Source organism: Paramisgurnus dabryanus, chromosome 14, assembly GCF_030506205.2.
Source record: "Paramisgurnus dabryanus chromosome 14, PD_genome_1.1, whole genome shotgun sequence".
NCBI classification, from domain to species: Eukaryota; Metazoa; Chordata; class Actinopteri; order Cypriniformes; family Cobitidae; genus Paramisgurnus; species Paramisgurnus dabryanus.
In genome coordinates, this window is record NC_133350.1 from 22,847,079 (window position 1) to 22,870,769 (window position 23,691).

Below are 23,691 nucleotides of genomic sequence, written 5' to 3' on the forward strand. Positions count from 1 at the left end.
AACACTCTTTCGCAATGTAAAGGACTTGTGGTATAAAAGGCCGCTCTGCACACCAGATGACAGTCGCTGTTTTCAACAGAGCTACAAGAAGCTGCTTCAAGAGCACTTGCATTCTCCTGTCTTTGATTTCTTCAAATCGTCATTCAAAATGAGCAAGATCATTGTTTATACCAAAGAGGGCTTTGAGGGCAGAACAGCTGAATTCACAAACAATGTCCAAGACTTAGAGAGAAAGGGCTTCAACAAAGTCATCTCATCTCTGAAAATAATCGGCGCACCATGGGTAGCATATTATGACAAGAATTTTGCTGGACAGCAGCTTCTGTTCGAGGAGGGAGAGTACCCTAGCCTTGAAGACAATGCACTGTTCTCTTCTCTAAAGATTGTCACAGATGACCTGGACGACCCTGAAATCCAGCTCTTTGAACATGGGTTGTATCAAGGACGCAGCGTGACCCTACATCAAGAAATCAATCTTAAAAACATCGATTTCAATGACGTAGCTTCTTCCCACAAAGTGAAAAGGGGTGTCTGGGTGATCTACGAGCACATCAATCGTCAGGGTCGCCAGCTTGTTTCTTTTCCAGGGGAGGAAAATCCCGGATATTTTTCAGCCTCCTTCAATGATGTGGCCAGCCATGTGCGTCCCCTGCTGCCAAACCCATAGACAGCATCATTCAAAGCACGCTTTCTCCAGCTCAATATGAAATGAAACCCTTTTGGAAAGAATGAGGCAGGTGGTGGTGGGGAATGACTGATCCTGACAACAAACAATGATTGTGACAGATACGCTAACATTTTATCCAATCAGAGACCTTATCACTTAAGTATACATGTGTTATACATGTGTATACATACTGTACATGTTCACTTGACAATCGTTATAAAGTTGATGGTTGTTTTGGCTTTTCATCTTTAGTGATCAGTGTCAGTAAACATGATGTGATAAAATACAACTTCAGAATTATTGTTATGCATCTACCAAAGATCCTGTTGTCCTTTAATGTATTTCCCTGTTAAAATGGAGTAAAATATTGAAAGGGTTTCTGGATTCATATTGTGAGCAAGAGACAATGAATGCTGTGTTGGTCTGTCAACTCAAAAAATAAACTCTCATAAATATCTTCATTCTCATTTGTCTTTTTCAATCATTTTTATGTTTATGCATATAACAGATGCTTTTATCCACGACAGCTTTCATTACACATTCTATAAGTTCATACCTTGCCTAAAATTTATCCAATGACATTGGTGGTTCTCACGCCATCCTCCACATTTGAGCAACAGGAAATTTGACTTCAAGTAGTACATCTGATCTCAGATGTTGAAAATAGATAATTCACCCCCCAAAAACAATGAGTACAATGAGTTATTACAACATTTGACCTCATCAACTTTCCTTGTAGGGAGAAAAAAACACTTAGCTATTTAACAATATATTTTGTATTACATAGAAACGCATACAGGTTTGGGATGAGACAGGAGTAAGTAGGGAATGGTGAACTATCCTTTTAATCTCTGTATGCCTGTTGATGGATCCTACTTTAGATCCTCACGTGCAGAATGTTTTTAATTGTGTTTTTTAGTTTATTTTTAATAATTTATTCACATAATCATTTTAAAATCATTAGTTAACCATATAATTGTTTATTTGATTATTTAATATTATTTTTATTATTATCAATTTAATTATTATAATTTTTATCATTATATTATTGTTAATTCATTAATTCATTAATTCATTCATTATTATATTTCTATATTTTATTGTTTATTCATTTATATTGTCTATTAATTCATTTATTAATTCATTTCATTATATTTCATTATCTTATTAATTTAATTGTTGTCTCATATTTGTGAAGTTTCATGAGCTGTGTAAACAGAGATAAAGAGAATGTTTATGGAAGCTCAAGGTCTATGGGATGTTGCTATTAAGCAGTTTTTGTATGTGGAATTCATGCTTGTTAGACGAAGTTTGAACATTGAGACATATGCAACTGAAACTGTCCATTAATAAAACTCTGTTCTATTTTATCATCATATATGCTTGTGTTCTCTAGCTTTGATTGATTAACATCTTAACTGACAAAAGCCTGTTAAAAAAGTAAATTTATATTTTCTGACGTGATCTAGCATCCAGGGCAAGATCGTAAATATTTTATTTTGTCTGTGTGGAGACCTGATCTAACCATTTGCACTAATACAATTCTATATTAATGTCTTAACTATAGAGATGCAGATAAATTTAAGATGTTTTATGTTAATCCAGAGTGCTGGTAAAAAGCAAACAATGTGAATGGCATATATAGGGCAGTGAATAGCTCAATGTCTGTAGGAAAATGAATTGTCTATATCTGCCTGTTCTCTTCACCCACACAGAAAGGAGCTCTGCAGTGTTCACTGGCAGACACAGAGGCTCGGTACGGTGCTATACTTGCTGGATTTCAGAAACTGATCAATGTGTTGGAAGCAGAGCTGTGTCAGATGAGGACTGGCATTGAGCAACAGGGTAAAGACTATGCTGCCCTTCTGAACATCAAGAGCCACTTGGAGAAGGAGATCGCCACCTACAGGTGCCTGCTGGAATATCCATTAAGTACATTTACATTTCTGACGTCTAGTTCAACCAAAAAAAAAAACATTCATCCCCATTTGTTTCTAGTTTAGATTCATACAATGGCAGTACATTATAAATCATATTGGTGAACTTTGAGTAAACTATTCCTCTTAATGTATCTTATGATGGGTCTATTTTTATTACTAATATTAAGTAATAAGTTTTTTTCTGATATATTTTTTCATTCTTCCTTTTCTAGGACCCAAGGTAATTTTAAATCTATATTTTGAATTGGATATTTTTATAATTTAAGTTGTATAATTAATATTTAAATTGTGTAGGCTATAATGAGGTCTTCCTATGTTATGCATAACATCTTTTTTTTCCCTTTAGGTGGGCTGTGTACCTCAATGTGTGCATGAAAGCCTGTGGAAATGGTTGTCCAATGTAAAAAAAAGGGTCATTCGGCATTAAGCCAATGCAGGGCAGGAGACTAAGATATCTTGTGTGATATGTGATGTGTGATCCTTAATGAAGTTCACTCCCATTATATGTATGTTTCATTTCTTTATTTATCAGCTTTAACTTTAACAGTTTGTTTTCTGAGGACGTGGTTAACAAATGTTATACATTTTAATGTTTTGACATTAAAATCTGGTGAACTTGTCAGCTACACCTACAATTCCCAGACTTTAAGTTCAGCGAAATGAGTACAAATATCTACATTAAAAATTTCTGGCTATGCCAAATGTTTTTGCACCTGCTGGCAATATAATGACAACGATGATATAGGTTTACATTGATACAGTGTGATTTGAACATCTATAAAGCAATCTGGAAACAGTAAAAAAATACAGATGAATATGTTACTCTGATTTAATACACTAGAGGGCGCGCTCAGTTCAATATATTTGATTCAGCACAGCTGCTGATAGCGTGAGCGCTCGCCGGGCGCAGTGGCGCGCGCCTGTAATCCAAGCTATTGGGAGTCTGAGTCTGGTGGATAGTTTGAGTTCAGGGCTTCTGGTCTGTAGTGGACTATGCCGATCGGGTGTCCGCACTAAGTTCGGTATCGATATGGTAATCCTGGGGGAGCCCGAGACCGCCAGGTCGTCTAAGGAGGGGTGAACCGGCCCAGGTCGGAAACGGAGCAGGTCAAAGCCCCCGTGCTGATCAGTAGTGGGATCGCGCCTGTGAATAGACGCTGCAGTTCAGCCTGAGCAATACAACGAGACCCAGACTTTTGTGTTCATCTAAAACTTTGTTCAGCTCTTGCTGAGGAGCGGTATACACTTCCGGGTTTAGTCTTTTGTAAACACATACTTTATATGTTTTGTTTTATTGTTTGTAATGTGACTGGCAATAAATAAAGGACAAAAATAAAAAAGCGAATGTTATGTGATAATTATGAGGTTCAAAATGCACATAATGGCCCGTATAGTAGCCTAATATAAAGTGCAGCATCAATAGCCTACTACATTTTAACGATATTAGATTATCGATAAATAAATTATAGTTTTGATTTTGCCCTTCATTCATCTACATATAATATTAAGCTATGATATCATACACTAGAGGGCGCATGGTTCGATATATTTGATTCAACACATCTTCTAATAGAGTGAGCGCTCGCCGGGCGCAGTGGCGCGCGCCTGTAATCCAAGCTGCTGGGAGTCTGAGTCTGGTGGATCGCTTGAGTTCAGGGGTTCTGGTCTGTAGTGGACTATGCCGATCGGGTGTCCACACTAAGTTCGGTACCGATATGGTGATCCTGGGGGAGCCCGAGACCACCAGGTCGTCTAAGGAGGGGTGAACCGGCCCAGGTCGGAAACGGAGCAGGTCAAAGCCCCCGTGCTGATCAGTAGTGGGATCGCGTCTGTGAATAGACGCTGCAGTTTCAGCCTGAACAATACAACGAGACCCAGACTTTTTTGTTTATTAACAGCTCTAAAGACATGTTATACGAAGCTAACATGTCCGACAAAACAACACCTATTCATAAAACTAGATTTCAAAATAAGCCTGGCTTATTTTGTTAAGTCTGGCTTATTGCTGGTGGATTTCGTTTCATAAAACAAACTTGAAATAGTTCAACCAACTTATGCTTGAAAACTAGTCTGGTCCGGGGCAGGCTAACTGTCAGGCTAAGCCTCAGTTGTTGTTTAACTAGACTTCCACTAACACTGAACTGTATATGCAATGATATTACAGCTGACTCTTCGACATTTAATTTGACTTTTTTCACCACTATTAATCTTACAATTAATGAAAATCTACTTATATATTAAATTTGATAAAATACAATAGAAATGTGTTTCATAATATGGTATGTTATAGGCCTATCAAATGTTAAATATAAATGATAATCTCAACTACCCCAATATAAGAATAATAGCCACAGCAGTAAAATTTGTATCTAAATTTAAGATGTATCTAAATCCAAATAATTGCAATTTATTGATGAAATATATATATATATATTTCAGATTGTCTACAGCAGGGGTGGGGAACCCTGGTCCTGGAGGGCCACTGTCCTGCAGAGTTTAGTTTCAACCCTAATTAAACACACCTGAAAAATCAAATTGAAGTCTTCAGGATTACTTGGAGATGAAATTCAGGTGTGTTTGATTAGGGTTGGAACTAAACTCTGCAGGACAGTGGCCCTCCAGGACCCAGGGTTCCCCACTCCTGGTCTACAGAAAGGAGATTAAATTGAAATATACAACTCACAAGTCAAGTACAGTCATTGAATTTTTTTTATGCTTAGTGTTCATAAAAATGCACATTATTTTAAAGATCTACAGTATTTGTATCTTTCTCTAGTTGTTAAATTTTTTTTAAATTTAAAAATTCTTCATGGTGTCTGCATGTCTGAAGGAACACGATATAATTTTATGATGGTATGCTCTTGGCATTTTGTTTTAATGAGTTAAAAACTGTGCCTTTGATCTCAGAGAAGATTGTTAGTGTCCTGCAGACAATAATTGTTCACCACACAAGTAGGCTTGTAGTGTAGACTTACAGTATAAATGTGTTTATCTCAGGCCTCTCTTCAACTGATCCTCACCCTGAAACCATTCATAAAACTCTGTTTATATATCAACACCTAACACTACACTGTTAAAAAAATTCTGTAGAAATGACAGTATTACTGTCAGCTGTTTGCAAGTAACTTACTGTAGATTTAAATGTATGTTATTTACTGGCAACAGTTTGTTCAAAGTTAAATGAACATTAAACATTAACACGTCTATTCATTTACAGAATAAAATTTTAAAATAACAGCCTCATGCAAAGCATTCTGGAAACCAAAATATGAAGGAAACAACAGAAAAAGGTTGATCAGGATTTCTGGTTCCCAATATGCTTTGCATGAGGCTGTTATTTTATAGTTTTATGATGTAAAATCATAGACTTGTTAATGTTTAATGTTTAACTGTTGCCAGTAAATAACATACATTTAAATCTAAATAAGTTTTTTTTAAGTTTTTTTTTTTTCATTATTTAATTAAGAATATATAAATGCAATTTAAAATGATGAACTTATTGAGTGTTTTATGTTGTTTTTGTAAATTGTTATATTACTTTGCACTATTTATTTATGGATTAATATTTTATTTCTACATTATTTTATAATCTCACTTTTTATTGCCTAATAAAATGTTACATAATGATTTTTTTGTAACTTTGTCTATTTATACATTAATTAATGAATTTTTAAGCAAATTATTAATTGATATTAAAATATTAATTTTAATTGCTATTTTTATTGTCCAGGTAGTTATTAAATATTGAAGTTCTTTATTAAATTTTTAATGACTCTTGTGGTCCTCCATACATCACAGGTGTGACAAATGAGTACACCAATGTAACGTTAAAATGAGTTGTTTGAAATGAAATTGTATTTTTTTCACTCAGTTTTCATATGTGTAAAAAAGCAATTAAATTAACTCTGCAACTCTTATACCTTTTTGTATGTGTAGTCCTTGAAAATATGGCCTATGGACAACAATCATTACGATTAAAATCTGCTGCTGCAAGTGAGCAGCCTCATAGCGGAGCAGGTCAATGCCCCCATGCTGATCAGTAGTGGGATCGCACCTGTAAATAGTTCAGCCTGAACAATACAGAAGACCCAGACTTTTGTGTTTATACCATAGACTGTAAAAAGATGTACGTAATGTCCATGACTTCACCCATAGGTTTCTGAAGATCATTTTTTAAGCCAATAGTAGGGGGTGCCCGCTGCGCGTCACAGCGCATCATTCCTGAATATCCAAAAATGGGTAAAGAGGCAGGACGCCTAGCTCGACTCGGGTTCACCCGTCACTCAAGTGGCCACGCTCTAAATTATGCAGAATTTTAAGGCTTAATATCATTTAAACAGATGAGATACAAAAATATTCACCCCCTGACAGTTGTCACGAAGGGCAAAATTAGCTATACAGTCAAAAAATGTTTTACCAGGTTGTAAACATATTATATTCTTCTCTAAAGATGGAAATTTTTACATGGGGTCTATGGGAATTGATTCCAATTTGGAGCCAGCCTCCATCAGCCAGTCAATGAATTGCAGTTTAAATCACTTCCGTATTGGCTTCATCAGAGAGATCGAAAGGTTGCCCCTTGGTTTAGAAATGAGGGCACAATTAAAAACGTAGTGACTGCAAGCCAATGGAACTGCTTTTTTATTAGTGCGTCATCACGCAACAGAAATTAATGAGATGAGTTCCTTTTTTAGGAACAGTCCTCATGACCTTTCACGTTACTGCTATTAACAAAATACTACAGCATGCAGGTTTTTATGGCTGTGTAAATTACAGGGACAACAGCTTATTGTTTACCAAAGATTGTTGTCTGAATGCTTTTTGTATTGCCCATCAATGCGTGAACTGCGGCCATTTAAAGAAATGCTCAATTGATGAATAATTTATGTGATTTCATTGTGAATACTTTTCTATTGAAAAGATTTGGTTTGTACTTTGTAAATAGTTGTTTCGGTTTCTCGTTCTTTAAATGTTTTCTTTTAATCAGACTATGTGATGTAACTCTATTTGCATACCTTTAGTGTGTAAAAGTTTCATTCTAGAAAAGTGAAACTTACTGATCACAAAAATATTCAAACTGGATGGAGCCCAGGGAGTTTCATACAAAAAAATAGTTAAAGTGCCTTAATTGCATGGAAGCTTTGGGAAAAATAGTTTTTACTTCTCAAATTTCCTAAAATACAATTTACCGATTTTAATAAACTTACAATAAACTGTTTAACAACATGAGAAAAAATAAATTCTTAATTTATCCATATTTCAATTCTCACCTCTAAAAATACAACTTGATGTCCACCCTATACCAGAAGCAAAATATGTTTACGCTCTTAAAACAAATGTGTGAAATAGCAGATCTCTGTGTTATTTCTGGAACAACACAATTTGTGTTGTTTTAACAAATCTTGTGTTGTTCCTTTTATTTATTTAAACACAAAATCAACATGAAATGACACATAATGTGTTAAAATAAATAGGATAACACAAAACAATGTGTTAAAAATGAACACATACTTTCTACCATCTCGCATCCAGGTGTAAGCATTGATCTGCTTTATGTCTACTAAAAAGAGGAGTGGTAATTAAGGTGACTTTGGCTAATAAATAAATTAAATTAGAACAATTTATGGCAGTAGACTGGCATATACAATTGTGTTATTACATTTAAGAGTTTTTTCTTGGTTTGGTACAAATGTTATACACTTATACTCACACAGTCTTCATATGCATAAGACTGCAGTGTGGAAAAAAGACTCAAGGAATTTTTATTACCACATCGACATATGCAATTTTGGCCATGTTTGCAATAAAAACTCAATCCAGACCCAAAACTGTCTATTTTCAGTGTTTTCATTCATTGATTCAATGATGTTTCTGCAAAATTACAAAAAAGTCTGCAACAGTATCACTCTTTAATGTCAACTTGATTATTTGTAGCATCTAAATCTGTTTGTAATTGTGTGTAAATGCATTAATGTACTTAAACTGCATTAAACAGTCTGTGTAAATATAAACTAAATGCCACTTTACAATCTTCTGAACCACTGAGTTGCAAAGATTGTTTTGATAGCAATTGATAAGTAACAGCTCCTATTATCTTATTATTTTTAATTGGTTATATTTAAGAATTAAATTAAAGACGAGAAAATGTTCGAGATCCTCTAAGATATCTATTTAAACATTTTTGTCTTGAAAATGGGCCAGTGGGGTGTAAGGATTTTTTCCATGAAGAAGGAACTTCATAGCCACGCATACACGCACACACCCAACCCCCTCGCTCCTCCTACCCGAGACAGCATAACCAATCAGAGTTGAGGTTACTCTGAGAAGTTGAAGTTAAAAGGTTCAGTTGAAGAACAGGAGACCAACTGAATACAATTATCAGAGCAAACTAAATCTGGATACCAAAAACTGATCAAGACAATTGCTGTAAGGATTTTCTTTAAGACAGGTTAGTGCTGTGTGGGGATGTGCTAATACTGTATGACATGCACTGCAAAGTTTGCTGGCTGATTTATAACACAGACCTATAACAGGGTCGCATTTGTGTTTTCGGTATTTTTCTTTTACTCAGAAGACAAATGTGTGCTTAGACGCATTTAAAAAAAATTATATATGCACATAATTGGCAAAGAAAAACTCATCTATTCACTTTGCTCAGTAAATAATTCTCTTTCCTTTCTTGTTTTCTATATTTTCTTATTTTTCTGTGTTTGTATGCTACACAAACCACCTTGATATATAAGTGATGTTTATCATCTGATTGCTTGACCTCCCATGTTAATTATTTGCAGTTACTTGTTGCCAACCTCTGTTTCCTTCTGACTGTCTGTTATATTTTGTTTGTCAATTGATAGTATTAATTTTGTAAAGCGACATTGGGTTCCTAAAAGATTTTAGACGGGTTAACAAAAGAAAGCCCTGCAGCGAATTCCAAACTGCGTTTTTTTCGCCCTGAACTGCGGCCCCGAAAGATTGTTCAGTTACACAAAATAGAAAGTGGCTTTAAGAAAATACTTAAAATGTATGCGATAATGGATGCGCTATTACCTAGCTTTTTTGTGAACAACGGCTCAGGGATGCGTTTCTCAAAAGCATCTTTGGCCAACTTCTGTCAACTACTCTTCCCGAAATCAATTTTGCTACGATTTCCGGGTTGAACGACATGTTTCCAGGAAACAGTGCGCAACGGGGTTTGAGATACGTTTTCTTTTGTTTGGTGGGTGTGTCAGAACTGCAGTTTAATCAGCAGCAACATGTAAATAAACCATGCGGTACTAAATAGACAGCTCACACAATGGGTTTAAGTTGTAATGTATTCTTTCATTCTGCCCTGCTGAAAAAACCAGCATACCAGCAAGACCAGCATATGTTGTGTTTTGGTGCTGGTTTGCTAGTGGACACCAGCTAAACCAGCATCAAACCAGCATTAGCACCAGCTAAACCAGCACCAAGCCAGCATTAGCACCAGCTAAACCAGCATTAGCACCAGCATCCCATGCTGGTCATACCAGAATATGTTGTGTTTTGGTGCTGGTATGCTGTAACCACCAGCTAAACCAGCATAGACCATAATTCCCATGCTGGTTTGATGCTGTTTTTTTCAGCAGGGTGGACAGCAAGTGCAGTGACTGTAACGTTATGCAATGTTTTGTCGGGCCTGAACGCAGCACTTCACCTGTCGTTGCATTTATGAGCTTTAAGACCCTGGCAAGAGTGACGTAATAGGGAACTTGCACATGAAATATCTTAAATATCTTAAAAAAAACAACAGATAACTAAGGCTATGTTTACACGTCGGTGGCTATTCGTGAACACATGTCAGTTTTCAGAAAAGTGTTCATTTACACGTACCCGTGCATATTTGCCGTCAAGAGAAGCTCAAGCCCACGTAGCCAATCACTGGCGGCGCTGTTGTTGACGCGGACTGGTTCTTTGTGTTGGAGGGAGGAGTTGTTGCAGTTGGTATTTGATGACGTCAAAGTACCGCGAGAGTGATTTGAAATTAGACCTCTACGTGTAATAATAATAATAATAATAATAATTAGTTACATTTATATAGCGCTTTTCCAGTGCTCAAAGCGCTTTACATATGAATGGGGGAATCTCCTCAACCACCACCAATGTGCAGCATCCACCTGGATGTGATTTCTCAACTCGGTCTGGCAGTACGTTGACATCATCCACTTGTCAGTTCTTGCAGTGCCGCATGAAGTCGAACACGTGTAAAATTGCTGACCTCCAAGCACACGTCTGTGCTGCTCGACATAATGGAGCAGCTCTATTTGCAAATACAAACACACGAAACAAGTTTGCACGAACATAAATGTGATCATGGAAGCATTCAGAGTAGCAGTCACATGTAAACAAAGGTCGCACTTTTGATGTAGGTGCGAGCTCTGGCGCATTCTGTGACTTTGGCCGCCTGAACATCTGTTTGTCTCAGTTTACATGCAAGCATGCAGACGAAGGTTTCCAAAATATCTACTTTGGCCAGAGTTTTTAGAAAAAAAATCTGTTTTAGAGGTGAAATCTTCGTTTACCTGTAAACGAGGGGCGCAAACGAAGGTAAATGTCTCTGTTTTTCAAAATAACCATGTACGTGTAAACGTAGCCTAAATCACGATAACAAAATCAGTCGTCCAGTGCAATATACGTTATTTACAGCAGTAATCTGAAATTAAATCGATTTGCACAGATTAATTAGTACTCCACCTCCCATGTGACATCATCGACTATGTTGGAACCATGGTTCAAACGAGGAATGTGCAACAAAGTTACTATGCTTTTGGGAAATAGTCATGAAAAGCTAGTTAGTTTCTCCAACTATGCATTGTACTTGGTTACGTTGTTGTTCTGTAAATGCTCCCTTGCATAGTAGCAAATGCCTCTCCATCTGAAAGGAACCGTCTTTATGGATGAGATGCGCATAACAATCGCATGAGATTTATTGTGCGAATCTTTTAATGCATGTACTTCTATTTGTTTGGAAATGTATATAAAGTCTGATACGCATTTTGTTCGATTGTTAATCATTACCGCTTAATTGTAGAAATTTTTAATCTCTTAAAAATTAAGACTCCAAAAAGCCTTACACCTTTTTAAACGAGTATTTATGTATCCTAATTATATAAAAACACTATGGTAATTTTTTTTTTTGACAGGTCTGTTTTTCTAAACTACACAGAGATCAAGATTTACACCATCAGTGAAGACATTAACAAATAAATGCAGGAATAATTTATTAAAGAGGCCATTTCATCCAAATGCTGCAATAATACAATGTCTACAAGCAGGTAATGTGTGAACAATCATTAAAGAGGAGATCAATACTGAGAAACACAGAGATCCACTCTCGATTCATCATTAATTATCGGTAAGGAACATTGAAGTAAAACATTACCATTTTATTATGATTTGGTTAACATGACAATAACAAAACCAATGTAAAAGAAAGTCAGATATCACAAAATATACTTTTGTCTCATTTTAGATCTAAAGGAACTGGAAGAAACATCATCAGTGTCAGGAACATCATTCCATAATGGCAGAAATATCTTCTGGTTGTTTGCAGATGAAAAACACTTTCTGTCCAAAAAGAAAGCAAAGAACAGAAGACAGCAAATCTTTTACTTGCCCTCACTGTGAAAAGGAATTTAAAAGAAAAGCACGTCTTGTGGAGCACATAAAAATTCACTCTGGAGAGTCCCCAAACACATGTCTTCAGTGTGGAAAGAGTTTCACTCAAAAAAATGGTCTTAAGATCCACATGAGAATTCACACTGGAGAGCACCTATACCCATGTACTCAGTGTGGAAAGAATTTCACTCGAAAATGTAATCATGATGCCCACATGAGAATTCACACTGGAGAGCGCCCATACAAATGCACTCAGTGTGAAAGGGGTTTTACAATGAAAGCACATTTTATAATTCACATGAGAGTTCACACAGGAGAGCGCCCATTCACATGTACTCAATGTAAAAAATGTTTTATTGATAAATCAATTCTCAGGGTGCACATGAGAGTTCACACTGGAGAGCTCCCATACCCATGTCTTCAGTGTGGAAAGAGTTTAAGTAGGAAAGATAAACTTGCAGATCACATGAAGGTTCACACTGGAGAGCGCCCATACATGTGTCTTCAGTGTGGAAAGTGTTTCACTAAGAAAGATAAACTTGCAGATCACATGAACATTCACACTGGAGAGCGCCCACACATGTGTCTGCAGTGTGGAAAGTGTTTCACTCAAAAAACTAATCTTGATGCCCACATGAAAATTCACAGTGGAGAGCGGGCATACCCATGTCCTGAGTGTGAAAAGAGTTTCGTTACGAAAGTGTATCTAAAGAAGCACATGAGAGTTCACACTGTAGAGGGTCCGTACACGTGTCTCCAGTGTGAAAAGAGATTCACTCGAAAACCTAGTCTTGATGCCCACATGAAAATTCACACTGGAGTGTGCCCATACATGTGTCTCCAGTGTGGAAAGAGTTTCACTCAAAAACCTAGTCTTGATGCCCACATGAAGATTCACACTGGAGAGCGTCCGTTCCCATGTCTTCAGTGTGAAAAGAGTTTCATAGCGAAAGGATGTCTTAAGAAGCACATGAGAGTTCACACTGGAGAGCGCCCGTACATCTGTCTCCAGTGTGGAAAGAGTTTCAGTCGAAAATATAGTCTTAATGTCCACATGAGAGTTCACACTGGAGATGAGAAATAATCATGTCCTAGGTCTGAAAAGGGTTTAAGACAAAAGAAAGTCTTATGAGGCCCATGAGAATTCACATTTGTGCACATCCACATGTTTTAAAATTTATTAATTTTTCTTCATTTTAGTCCATAACTCTACAGGTGAAGGGGCCACTTTATCTTCAAATATATAAGGTCCCACGGGCCAAAACTGATCAGCAATAGAATCTTTTTTATTATTGTTTTTAAAGTGACTGGTTCTGAAACAGGCGTGAGGTAAAGACACGAGTGCACGTCTGCTTAGCATGCACAATATGTGAGTAAAGGCTGGGATGAGTATGTGCTTGACTCTCTCTATGCCCTCACAGCTGGACAATACGTGCTCACTCGATCAAGATGACATTTGGTGTCTTTGCACCTGTGATAAGTTTTTTGAGATGCATTCTAATGCTCAGTTAACTGAAATAGACCAGGCTTGGTGACGTATGCGGCATAATACGGTTAGATTAGCCACAAGCGGGCGTGCCAGTGCCTGCCAGATGAATAGCATCAGAGGTGTCATGCCAAGTTATGCCCCTCAAAGTGGATTTTGCATGCATCTGACTTTGATGCAAAAATACTTTCCTCCAAACATGTTTTGTAGGGTTGCTGTTTATTTTAAGTTGCATGCTTTCAACGCAATTCAATTGAAATGTGAAAATAAACTAAAAATGACAGCATGGCATTAAGATCATCTTACTTTGCATCAAGTTGATTCATTTTATTCCTTGTTTTTGCGCTGTTAATCATTACAGCTCATCACAGATGTGACAGATGAGTGCACAAATGTAATGTTAACATGACTTGTTGGTGTAAAATTAAATTTTTTCACTCAGTTTTTCAAATGTGTAAAATAGCAAATAAATGAACTTGAGAATGCTTTTTACCTTTTATGTCTGTGTAGTCCTTGAGAATATGGCCTATAAACGTTTTTTTTATGCATTTAATGGACGTTAATAATTATGATTCCAGTATGAAGTGTGCACACTGTGCCCCCTTAAAAAACTTTGATGCTTGACACCCCTGAATAACATCATTTTAACTTGCTATTTTTTTACTTTTAGTAAATTGATGCCACTGACGGACAGAACAGTCTGTAATTGTATTCTCCCGAATTCTCCCATTTTTAGAGCTTTTTTACTCACTCATCATACTTTCTGCCTACGCCACTGTGATATCTTAAGGGGTCATAGCGTGAAAATCAAACTTTTTTTCACACTTAAGTGCTATGGTTGGGTCCCCAGTGCTGCTATCAACCTAGAAAATGTAAAAAAAGATCAACCCAGTAACTTTCTTTGGGAAAGCCATTTTCTGCAAGCATGTGAAAAATTAGAAGTAGGTAGCAAGGCGAATTTCAAAAAAATACCGCCCCCTTACTCTGCACTATCCAACCACAGCACTGCTATTCAGAGCAGAGAGAAAGAAAAAATATTGTTTTGTCTAAAGATGCACACCTGTAGTGTTCTTTGTAAGGTATGTTTGTAAAAACGTCTTGAATTACCTAATATAAGGCCTAGTCCTGGATTAATCTAAACCAAGCCCCATTATGATTTTTCCTTATTCTGATGTCATACACTAGAGGGCGCATGGTCTGATATATTTAATTCAACACGACCGCTGATAACGTGAGAGCTCGCCGGGCGCAGTGGCGCGTGCCTGTAATCCAAGCTATTGGGAGTCTGAGTCTGGTGGATCGCTTGAGTTCAGGGGTTCTGGTCTGTAGTGGACTATGCCGATCGGGTGTCCGCACTAAGTTCGGTATCGATATGGTGTTCCTGGGGGAGCCCGAGACCGCCAGGTCGTCTAAGGAGGGGTGAACCGGCCCAGGTCGGAAACGGAGCAGGTCAAAGCCCCCGTGCCGATCAGTAGTGGGATCGCGCCTGTGAATAGACGCTGCAGTTCAGCCTGTACAATACAACGAGACCCAGACTTTTGTGTTCATCTGGGGCCGCATCCACTTAATCTATTGCTTTGTAGCTACACAAGACAAGTACTTTATCTGTTTTTATTTTTTGTCTCATTTTCTAATGTGACTGGCAAAAAATAAAAGACAAAATTAAAAAAGCAAATGTTGATCTTATTGATAATCATTTGAAATCCACTTTCTACAACTACAGACATTAAAAAAATGACACGAACCTCTTGTCATGTCCATATTAATATAAAGTGCAAAATGGATTTATACATTTTAAAACATTTGAATATCGATTAATTAATGATTCTTCACTTATACAATATTATGATGTCATACACTAGAGGGCGCGCATATTTGATTCAACACAGCTGCTGATCGCGTGAGAGCTCGCCGGGCGCAATGGCGCGCGCCTGTAATCCAAGCTACTGGGAGTCTGAGTCTGGTGGATCGCTTGAGTTCAGGGGTTCTGGGGTGTAGTGGACTATGCCGATCGGGTGTCCGCACTAAGTTCGGTATCGATATGGTGTTCCTGGGGGAGCCCGAGACCGCCAGGTCGTCTAAAGAGGGGTGAACCGGCCCAGGTCGGAAACGGAGCAGGTCAAAGCCCCCGTGCTGATCAGTAGTGGGATTGCGCCTGTGAATAGACGCTGCAGTTCAGCCTGAGCAATACAACGAGACCCAGACTTTTGTGTTTATACCCACGAGTTGAAATGAGAGCACAATTAAAAACATGCCGTCTTTCGCAAGTGCCCGTAGTCACTTAAAGACATTGAAAATGCTTCTTTATCAGTGCCATCAGGCAACATATATGTTAGATGAGATCGCTTTTCAAGAACAGTCGTGACCTTTCCCAATACTGCTATTAACAAAATATTATCGACGTGACTAACGTTACAGTATGCAGGTATAGCTGTGTAAATTACAGGGACAAAAGCTTATTGTTTACCACAGATTGGTGTCTGAATGCTTTTTGTATTGCCCATCACTGCGTGAACGCTGCGGTCATTTAAAGAAATGCTCAACTGATGAACTATGAATAATTTATGTAATTTCATTGTGAATCCTTTTCTATTGAAAATAATTGGTGTATGTCATGTTTCCTTACATACAGTTTACTGATTTTAATAAACTTACAATCAACTGCTTAACAGCATGAGTTAAATGAATTGTTATACTGTTATTTAATTCATCATCTTAATTTATCTAAATTTCAATTCTCACCTCTAAAAATATGCAGCTTGCTGTCCACCATACCAGAAGCAAAATATGTTTAAAATGAACACATACTTTCTACCATTTCCCATCCAGGTGTAAGCAAGCATTGATCTGCTTTACCAATAAGAAAAGTGGTATTTAAGGTGACTTTGGATAATAAATACATTAAATAGTTAGAACAATTTACAAAAATGTCCATAACAGTATCACTCTTTAATATCAACTTGATTATTTGTAGCATCTAAATCTGTTTGTAATTGTGTGTAAATGCATTCATGTACTTGAACTGCATTAAACAGACTGTGTGTTAATATAAACTAAATACCACTTTACAATCTTCTGAACCACTGAGTTGCAAAGATTGTTTTGATAGCCTTTGATAAGTAAAAGCTCTTATTATCTTATTATTTTTAATTGGTTATATGTAATAATCAAATTAAAGACGAGAACATGTTCGAGATCCTCTAAGATATCTATTTAAACATTTTTGTCTTGAAAATGGGCCAGTGGGGCATGAGGACTTTTGTTCATGAAGAGACTTTGTGGCCATGCACACACCCAACCCCCTCGCTCCTCCTACCCGAGACAGCATAACCAATCAGAGTTGAGGTTACTCTGAGAAATTAAAGTTAAAAGGTTCAGTTAAAGAACAGGAGACCAACTGAACAAAATTTTCAGAGCATACTACATCTGGATACCAAAAAACGGATCAAGAGATCAAGACAACTGCTGTAAGGATTTACTTTAAGACAGGTTAGTGCTGTGTGGGGATGTGCTGTATGACATAATATGGTATAATATTATAGGCTACTGCAAAGTTTAGTGGCTGATTTACATTGGGATAGCTTCACTAAAAATAACTCACACGGGGTTATAACACATACCTATTACAGGGTCGGGCATTTGTGTTTTCAGTATTTTTCTTTTACTCAGACGGTCTTCCACAAATGTGTGCTCAAGCGTTGTAAAAAAATTTTGAGATAAAGAATCGGCAAAGAAAACTCATCTATTCACTTTGCTCAGTAAATAATTACCTTTCCTTTCTTCTCTATATTTTCTTATTTTTCTGTGTTTGCATACTACACAAACTACATTGATATGATATATAAGTGATGTTTATCATCTGATTGCTTGACCTCCCATGTTAATTATTTGCAGTTAGCCTACTTGTTGTCAACCTCTGTTTCTTTCTGACTGTCTGTTAAATTTTGTTTGTCAATTGATATTAATTTTGTGAATCGACATTGGGTTCTTAAAGGGTTCTCGATTTAGCCTAGACGGGGTTAACAAAAGCAAGCCCTGCATCGCATATTATCAGTACAGGTCGAAATATCATAGTATGTGCAACCTCTTTCAATCCACTAAAAAGTCTATACTTTACCATAACAAAAACAGTTGGGCAGTAGGCGAATTGCGATGCAGGCATGCAGCGAATTCCAAACGGCGTTTTTTCGCCCTGAATTGTGGCACCAAAAGGTAAACAGCCTACTTTTAAAGGTACAGTTATGGACAAAAATCTTGGCACCCTTGGTAAATATTAGCAAAGAAAGTTTTGAAACAAATTTGCAATGTTTCTCCTTTTAAGGTTTAATAAAAAAAACATTGAAGTGAATCAATTGAAGAGGGATTTACATTAGGATTTTTTTTTCTTTCTGTTATACACACTGAACACAATTATTATCTCGTAAGTATTCCCATTGATATGAAAATTTTCACCTAAAGGTGCATTGAAATTTAAATGAAAAACTTTTTTTTTACAAATGACATAACTGTGAGCATTTTTTTTTATTCATTTGCCCTCATAATCTTTCATCAAAAAAGCTAATCTTCATGCCTTCCTTCCTGTGTGTGTGTCTCTGTGTGCGTACGTGTGTTTGTATCTTTATGTGTGTTGTCTGTGTTTTTATGTGTGTGAGTTTAACTGTGACTTTGTGTGTGTGATTCATTTATTCGTATTAGCTGACATGAATTTCCACTGTTATTCGTGTCTCCGGAGACAAATGTCTTTTTCGTCCTTCCCAGCACAATTTTCTATTAATGGCTTTTTGTGTCTGTGCCACAACTTTCTTTATTGTGTCATTTTATTTTATTACATTGTCGCGTGGGGTTAAGGTTAAATGCGGGGTTTGTATTAGGATGTAATTTTATGCATTGGTTTTTACGTGTTTTTCGTCCGCTTTTAAAACTATTCTCGCCTGGAGTTGGGGTTTGGGTTAGGAACTGATTCTAACCCAAAATCCAAGCAACAATGGTACATATGGATGGATATTTTTGAAAGGTCCACACAGTTAGGACAAAAAAATCTGAATGGTCAGTTATTTCCTCTGATATTGTATTTACAGTTACATTTTAATCAATTATATTTTTATGTTTGTTTTTATTTCATTATCATTGTATACTTAAGGCTCAGTACTAACCCCACTGTGTTAAAATATTTTCAATCCCAGCTATCAGTTACTGGTGCTATGTTTAAGATAACAAAGTGATTAAGAAAATATAAAGTATACTGTGTATATAAATTATATATAGGGATGTCTTCATATTTATTTGATGTATAGCATCTTTTTTTATCTTTTGGTGGGATGTGTATGTACCTCAACTCATGTGTCTATGAAGCCTGTGGAGACAGTTGTCTAATGTAAATGTTTTATAAAAGAGCAACAAAGGTAAAGAATGAAAAGAAGGGCTGTGCTTCAACTTGCATAGTTTGTTTTCTGAGATTATTGTTACCAAATGTTACTTTTAATGCTTTGTAATTAAAATCGGGTAAATCATACCAAAAACCAGGCCACTCTTCAGCCTACAATGCCCACACTTTTTGTTTATTGACGCGAGTCTAAAGTATATACAAGAAAATATACATGACTGTGGCTGTGTAAATGGGATGTATAGACGGTTTCATCAGACGCACTTGTGCTGACGCAATATACGTCAGGATCCGAACATTACTTCCGGTTTCGTTTTTTTAATGTTACTAAACTGATCTTTTGAACAAATGCCTCGTCGAAAATAACAAATGTTTTGGTTTCCGTTGTAATCTGCGTGTTATTTTTTTGCTTGTAATATAAATAAACTAAGTTTAAATTACCTTGTTGTTATTTATTCTTAGCGGAGTTTACCGGAAGTTACGTTCGGACCACGACAGCCGCTTGTTTATGTTGTTACTGCTGAAACCGTCTATACAGCCTGCATATGCAACCTCCAGAGGATGCAGCCTTTGAAACGGCCCTTGTAATATGGTAAGATTGAACAACACCAGAGGTGTCAAGTGCCCCAGCAGTTTTTTGTGCCAAGTGGATTTTGCATGCAACCTCCCAAAATCATTGAACCATCTGCTACTTTGTTTCATAGGATAAATATGACCAGTTCTTTACTTTACTGACATTTTCACTGTTTTAATCAGGTGCTTCGTTTTGGACGCAATTAATTATTAATGAATTATACAAATCTAGACGCAACCGAACAGCACTGGTGCCATCATTGTGCACAGTCTCAGATAAGACTGGTGCTGGATTTTGTTATCTTAAATAATTTAAACGGCATCACAAACGCTCGCAAGAATTTCAAAACGCAGCAGCCATGGCAATGTTCAGTTTACCCTACTTGTGTTGAAAGATGATTGTTCAAAGTCCATTTAATCTTTATATCTAAATTCACCCCTAGAGGGTGCACAAAATGTTCATATGCTCTGGCTTATATAAAAATGTATAGACCCTTTTACTGTTAGTACACAATGATGACGTGGCAACGTATGCGCGCGCATTTTGGCAACAGAAGTATGGCAAGAATCAGCAGTGAAGCAACACAGACAGAGATACTTTTTTAAAAAGTTGACTTTATCAACATTTTCAACACAGCTACCAGATCCTTTTACTATAGTGGATCCATTTACATTTCACGTTACTGCTACTCAGTGGTGTAGTGCAGGGTATACGCAGGTATACGGAGTATACCCACCTCTTTATTTGATGGCAGGGGGTATACCCACTTCTACTGGGGGCATACATTAAAAGTACACCCACTTCTACTGGGGGCATAAATTAAGAGTATACCCACTTCTCCAGACACCACTACAGAGTTATGGCTGTGTAAATTAGAGGAACAAAAGCTTATTGTTTACCACAGATTGGTGTCTGATTGCTTTTTGTATTGCCCATCACGGCGTGAACGCTGCACCCATTTAAAGTAATGCTCAACTGATGAACTATGAATAATTTATGTAATTTCATTGTGAATCCTTTCTATTGAAAAGAATTGGTTTGTAGTTTCTAAATAGTTTCGGTTTCTCGTTCTTTAAATGTCTTCTTTTAATCAGACTATGTGATGCAACTTTATTTGCAAATCTTCAGTGTGAAAAAGTTTTATTCTAGAAAAGTAAAACTTACAGATCACATAAATATTCAAACTGTGTTGAGCCCAGTGAGTTTCATTAAAAAAAACGGTTCAATTGTCTTAATTGGGAAATTAAGCTTTGGGAAAACATTGTTTTTACTTTTTCACATTTCCTTACATACAGTTTACTGATTTTAATAAACTTAAAATCAACTGTTTAACAACATGAGTTAAATGAATTTTTATACTGTTATTTAATTCATCATCTTAATTTATCTATATTTCAATTCTCACCTCTACAAATATTCAGCTTGCTGTCCATACCAGAAGCAAAATATGTTTATACGATTTAAAAACTAATGTGTTATAATAACAGATCTCTGTGTTATTTTTTTGGAACAACACACATTTACCACATCTTGTGTTGTCCCTTTAATTTATTTGAACACAAAATCAACACGAAAAGACACATAATGTGTTTTGATAGCCTTTGATAAGTAACAGCTCTATATCTAATCTTATTATTCTTAATTGGTTATATTGAAGAATTAAATTAAAGACGAGAACATGTTCAAGATCCTCTAAGATATCTATTTAAATATTTTTACTAGTCTTGAAAATGGGCCAGTGGGGTGTGAGGAATTTTGTCCACGAAGAAGAGACTTTGTGGCCACGCACACACCCAACCCCATGGCTCCTCCTACCCGAGACAGCATAACCAATCAGAGTTGAGGTTACTCTGAGAAGTTGAAGTTAAAAGGTTCAGTTGAAGAACAAGACACCACCTGAATACAATTTTCAGAGCAAACTAAATCTGGATACCAAAAACTGATCAAGAGATCAAGACAACTGCTGTAAGGATTTTCTTTAAGACAGGTTAGTGCTGTGGGGATGTGCTAATACGGTATGACATGCACTGCAAAGTTTGCTGGCTGCTTTATAACACAGACCTATAACAGGGTCGTATTTGTGTTTTTGGTATTTTTCTTTTAATCAGAAGACAAATGTGTGCTTAGACGCATTTTTAAAAAGTTATATATGCAAAAAATCAGCAAAGAAAAACTCATCTATTCACTTTGTTCAGTAAATAATTCTCTTTCCTTTCTTGTTTTCTATATTTTCTTATTTTTCTGTGTTTGTATGCTACACAAACCACATTGATATATAAGTGATGTTCATCATTTTATTGCTTGACCTCCCATGTTAATTATTTGCAGTTAGCCTACTTGTTGTCAACCTCTGTTTTTACTTCTGACTGTCTGTTATATTTTGTTTGTCAATTGATATTAATTTTGTGAAGCGACATTGGGTTCCTAAAAGGTTTTCGATTTAGCCTAGACGGGGTTAACAAAAGCAAGCCCGGCATGCAGCGAATTCCAAACTGCGTTTTTTCGCCCTGAACTGCGGCACCGCAAGTGGACGTCGGGTAAACAGCCAACTTTTTAACGAAAATCGCTTTTTGTTTTTCAACAATTTAAACGTACAGTTGTGGACACAAAAATTGGCACCCAAATATTAGCAAAGAAAGTTGTGAAAAAAAATCTGCAATGTTTCTCCTTTTGAGGTTTAATAAAAAAAAACATTGAAGTGAATCATTTGAAGATCGAGGGATTTACATTATGAAAAAAAAATTCTGAATACAAAATTAGTCGTCCGGTGCAATATACATTATTTACAGCAGAAATATGAAATTAAATCGATTTGCACAGATTAATTAGTACTCCACCTCCCATGTGACATCATCGACTATGTTGTTAAACCAACATAGTTGAAACCATGGTTCAAACGACGAATGTGCACAGTAGCGCCTCACTGCAGAACACGACATCCGGGGGCGGGGTTGCATTTAGATCCAGGGGCGGAGCTGGATCCCGATCCAGAGTTCCCATTGGTCGTCAGTTTTACCACAAGACACGTCATACACGTTTGCTGCGTTACCATTTCCGTATTAAGTCGTAACTAAATTAAGTTATTATTTTGACATAAAAACTAACTTTACTTATGACTACAATAAAAGTAGTGCCTTTAGGGTGAAATGTAAGTTTTTTGCTATAATGTTTTGGAGTAAAACATTTCTGGTAAGCCTACTATGAGTAGGGTGGCCATTCGTGCCAGTTCCGCCGGACACGTCCCGAACATGTTTTCGGGTTAGTTCTCCGGAAGTCGCGTTGGTCGACCGCATATGTCATCAAGGTTTAATATTTCGGGTTTTAATAAAAAAAAAGCAACCGTTACATTTCAATGTAAGAATGAAACTACAATGATTGTATGTCTTAAAATAAATAAATCTTAATTTTCTAATGTATTTTAACTGAAATGTGTGAACCTCGATGACGTATATGCGGTCGAGCAACGCGACTTCCGGAGAACGAACCCGAAAACATGTTTGGGACCTGTGCAAAGAGATTGAAGTTATCATCATCTACAGTGCAAAATATCATCCAAAGATTGAGAGAATCTGCAACAATCTCTGTGCGTAAGGGTCAAGGCCGGAAAACCATACTGGATGCCCGTGATCTTCGGGCTCTTAGACGGCACTGCATCACATACAGGAATGCTACTGTAATGGAAATCATAACATGGGCTCTGGAATACTTCCAGAAAACATTGTTGGTGAACACAATCCACCGTGTCATTCGCTGTTGCCAGCTAAAACTCTATAGGTAAAAAAAGAAGCCATATCTAAACATGACCCAGAAGCGCAGGCGTTTTCCCTGGGCAAGGATCATTTAAAATGGACTGTGGCAAAGTGAAAAACTGTTCTGTGGTCCAACGAATCAAAATTTAAAGTTCTTTTTGGAAAACTGGGACGCCATTTCATCCGGACTAAAGAGGACAATGACAACCCAAGGTTTATCCAAGTTCTAGATCCATATGATCCCATTCAGACGTCG

At 36.8% G+C, this 23,691-nt stretch overlaps 1 protein-coding gene across 1 annotated transcript; it reads left to right on the forward strand.

Moving 5' to 3' along the window:
• The first annotated feature begins 12,131 nt into the window (after positions 1–12,131).
• Positions 12,132–13,391, forward strand: LOC135719352 (uncharacterized). Its single transcript, XM_065242041.2, has one exon. It carries the CDS (start codon positions 12,149–12,151, stop codon positions 13,325–13,327), a length of 1,179 nt encoding a protein of 392 aa, XP_065098113.1. The 5' UTR covers positions 12,132–12,148; the 3' UTR covers positions 13,328–13,391.
• The last annotated feature ends 10,300 nt before the right edge of the window (positions 13,392–23,691 follow it).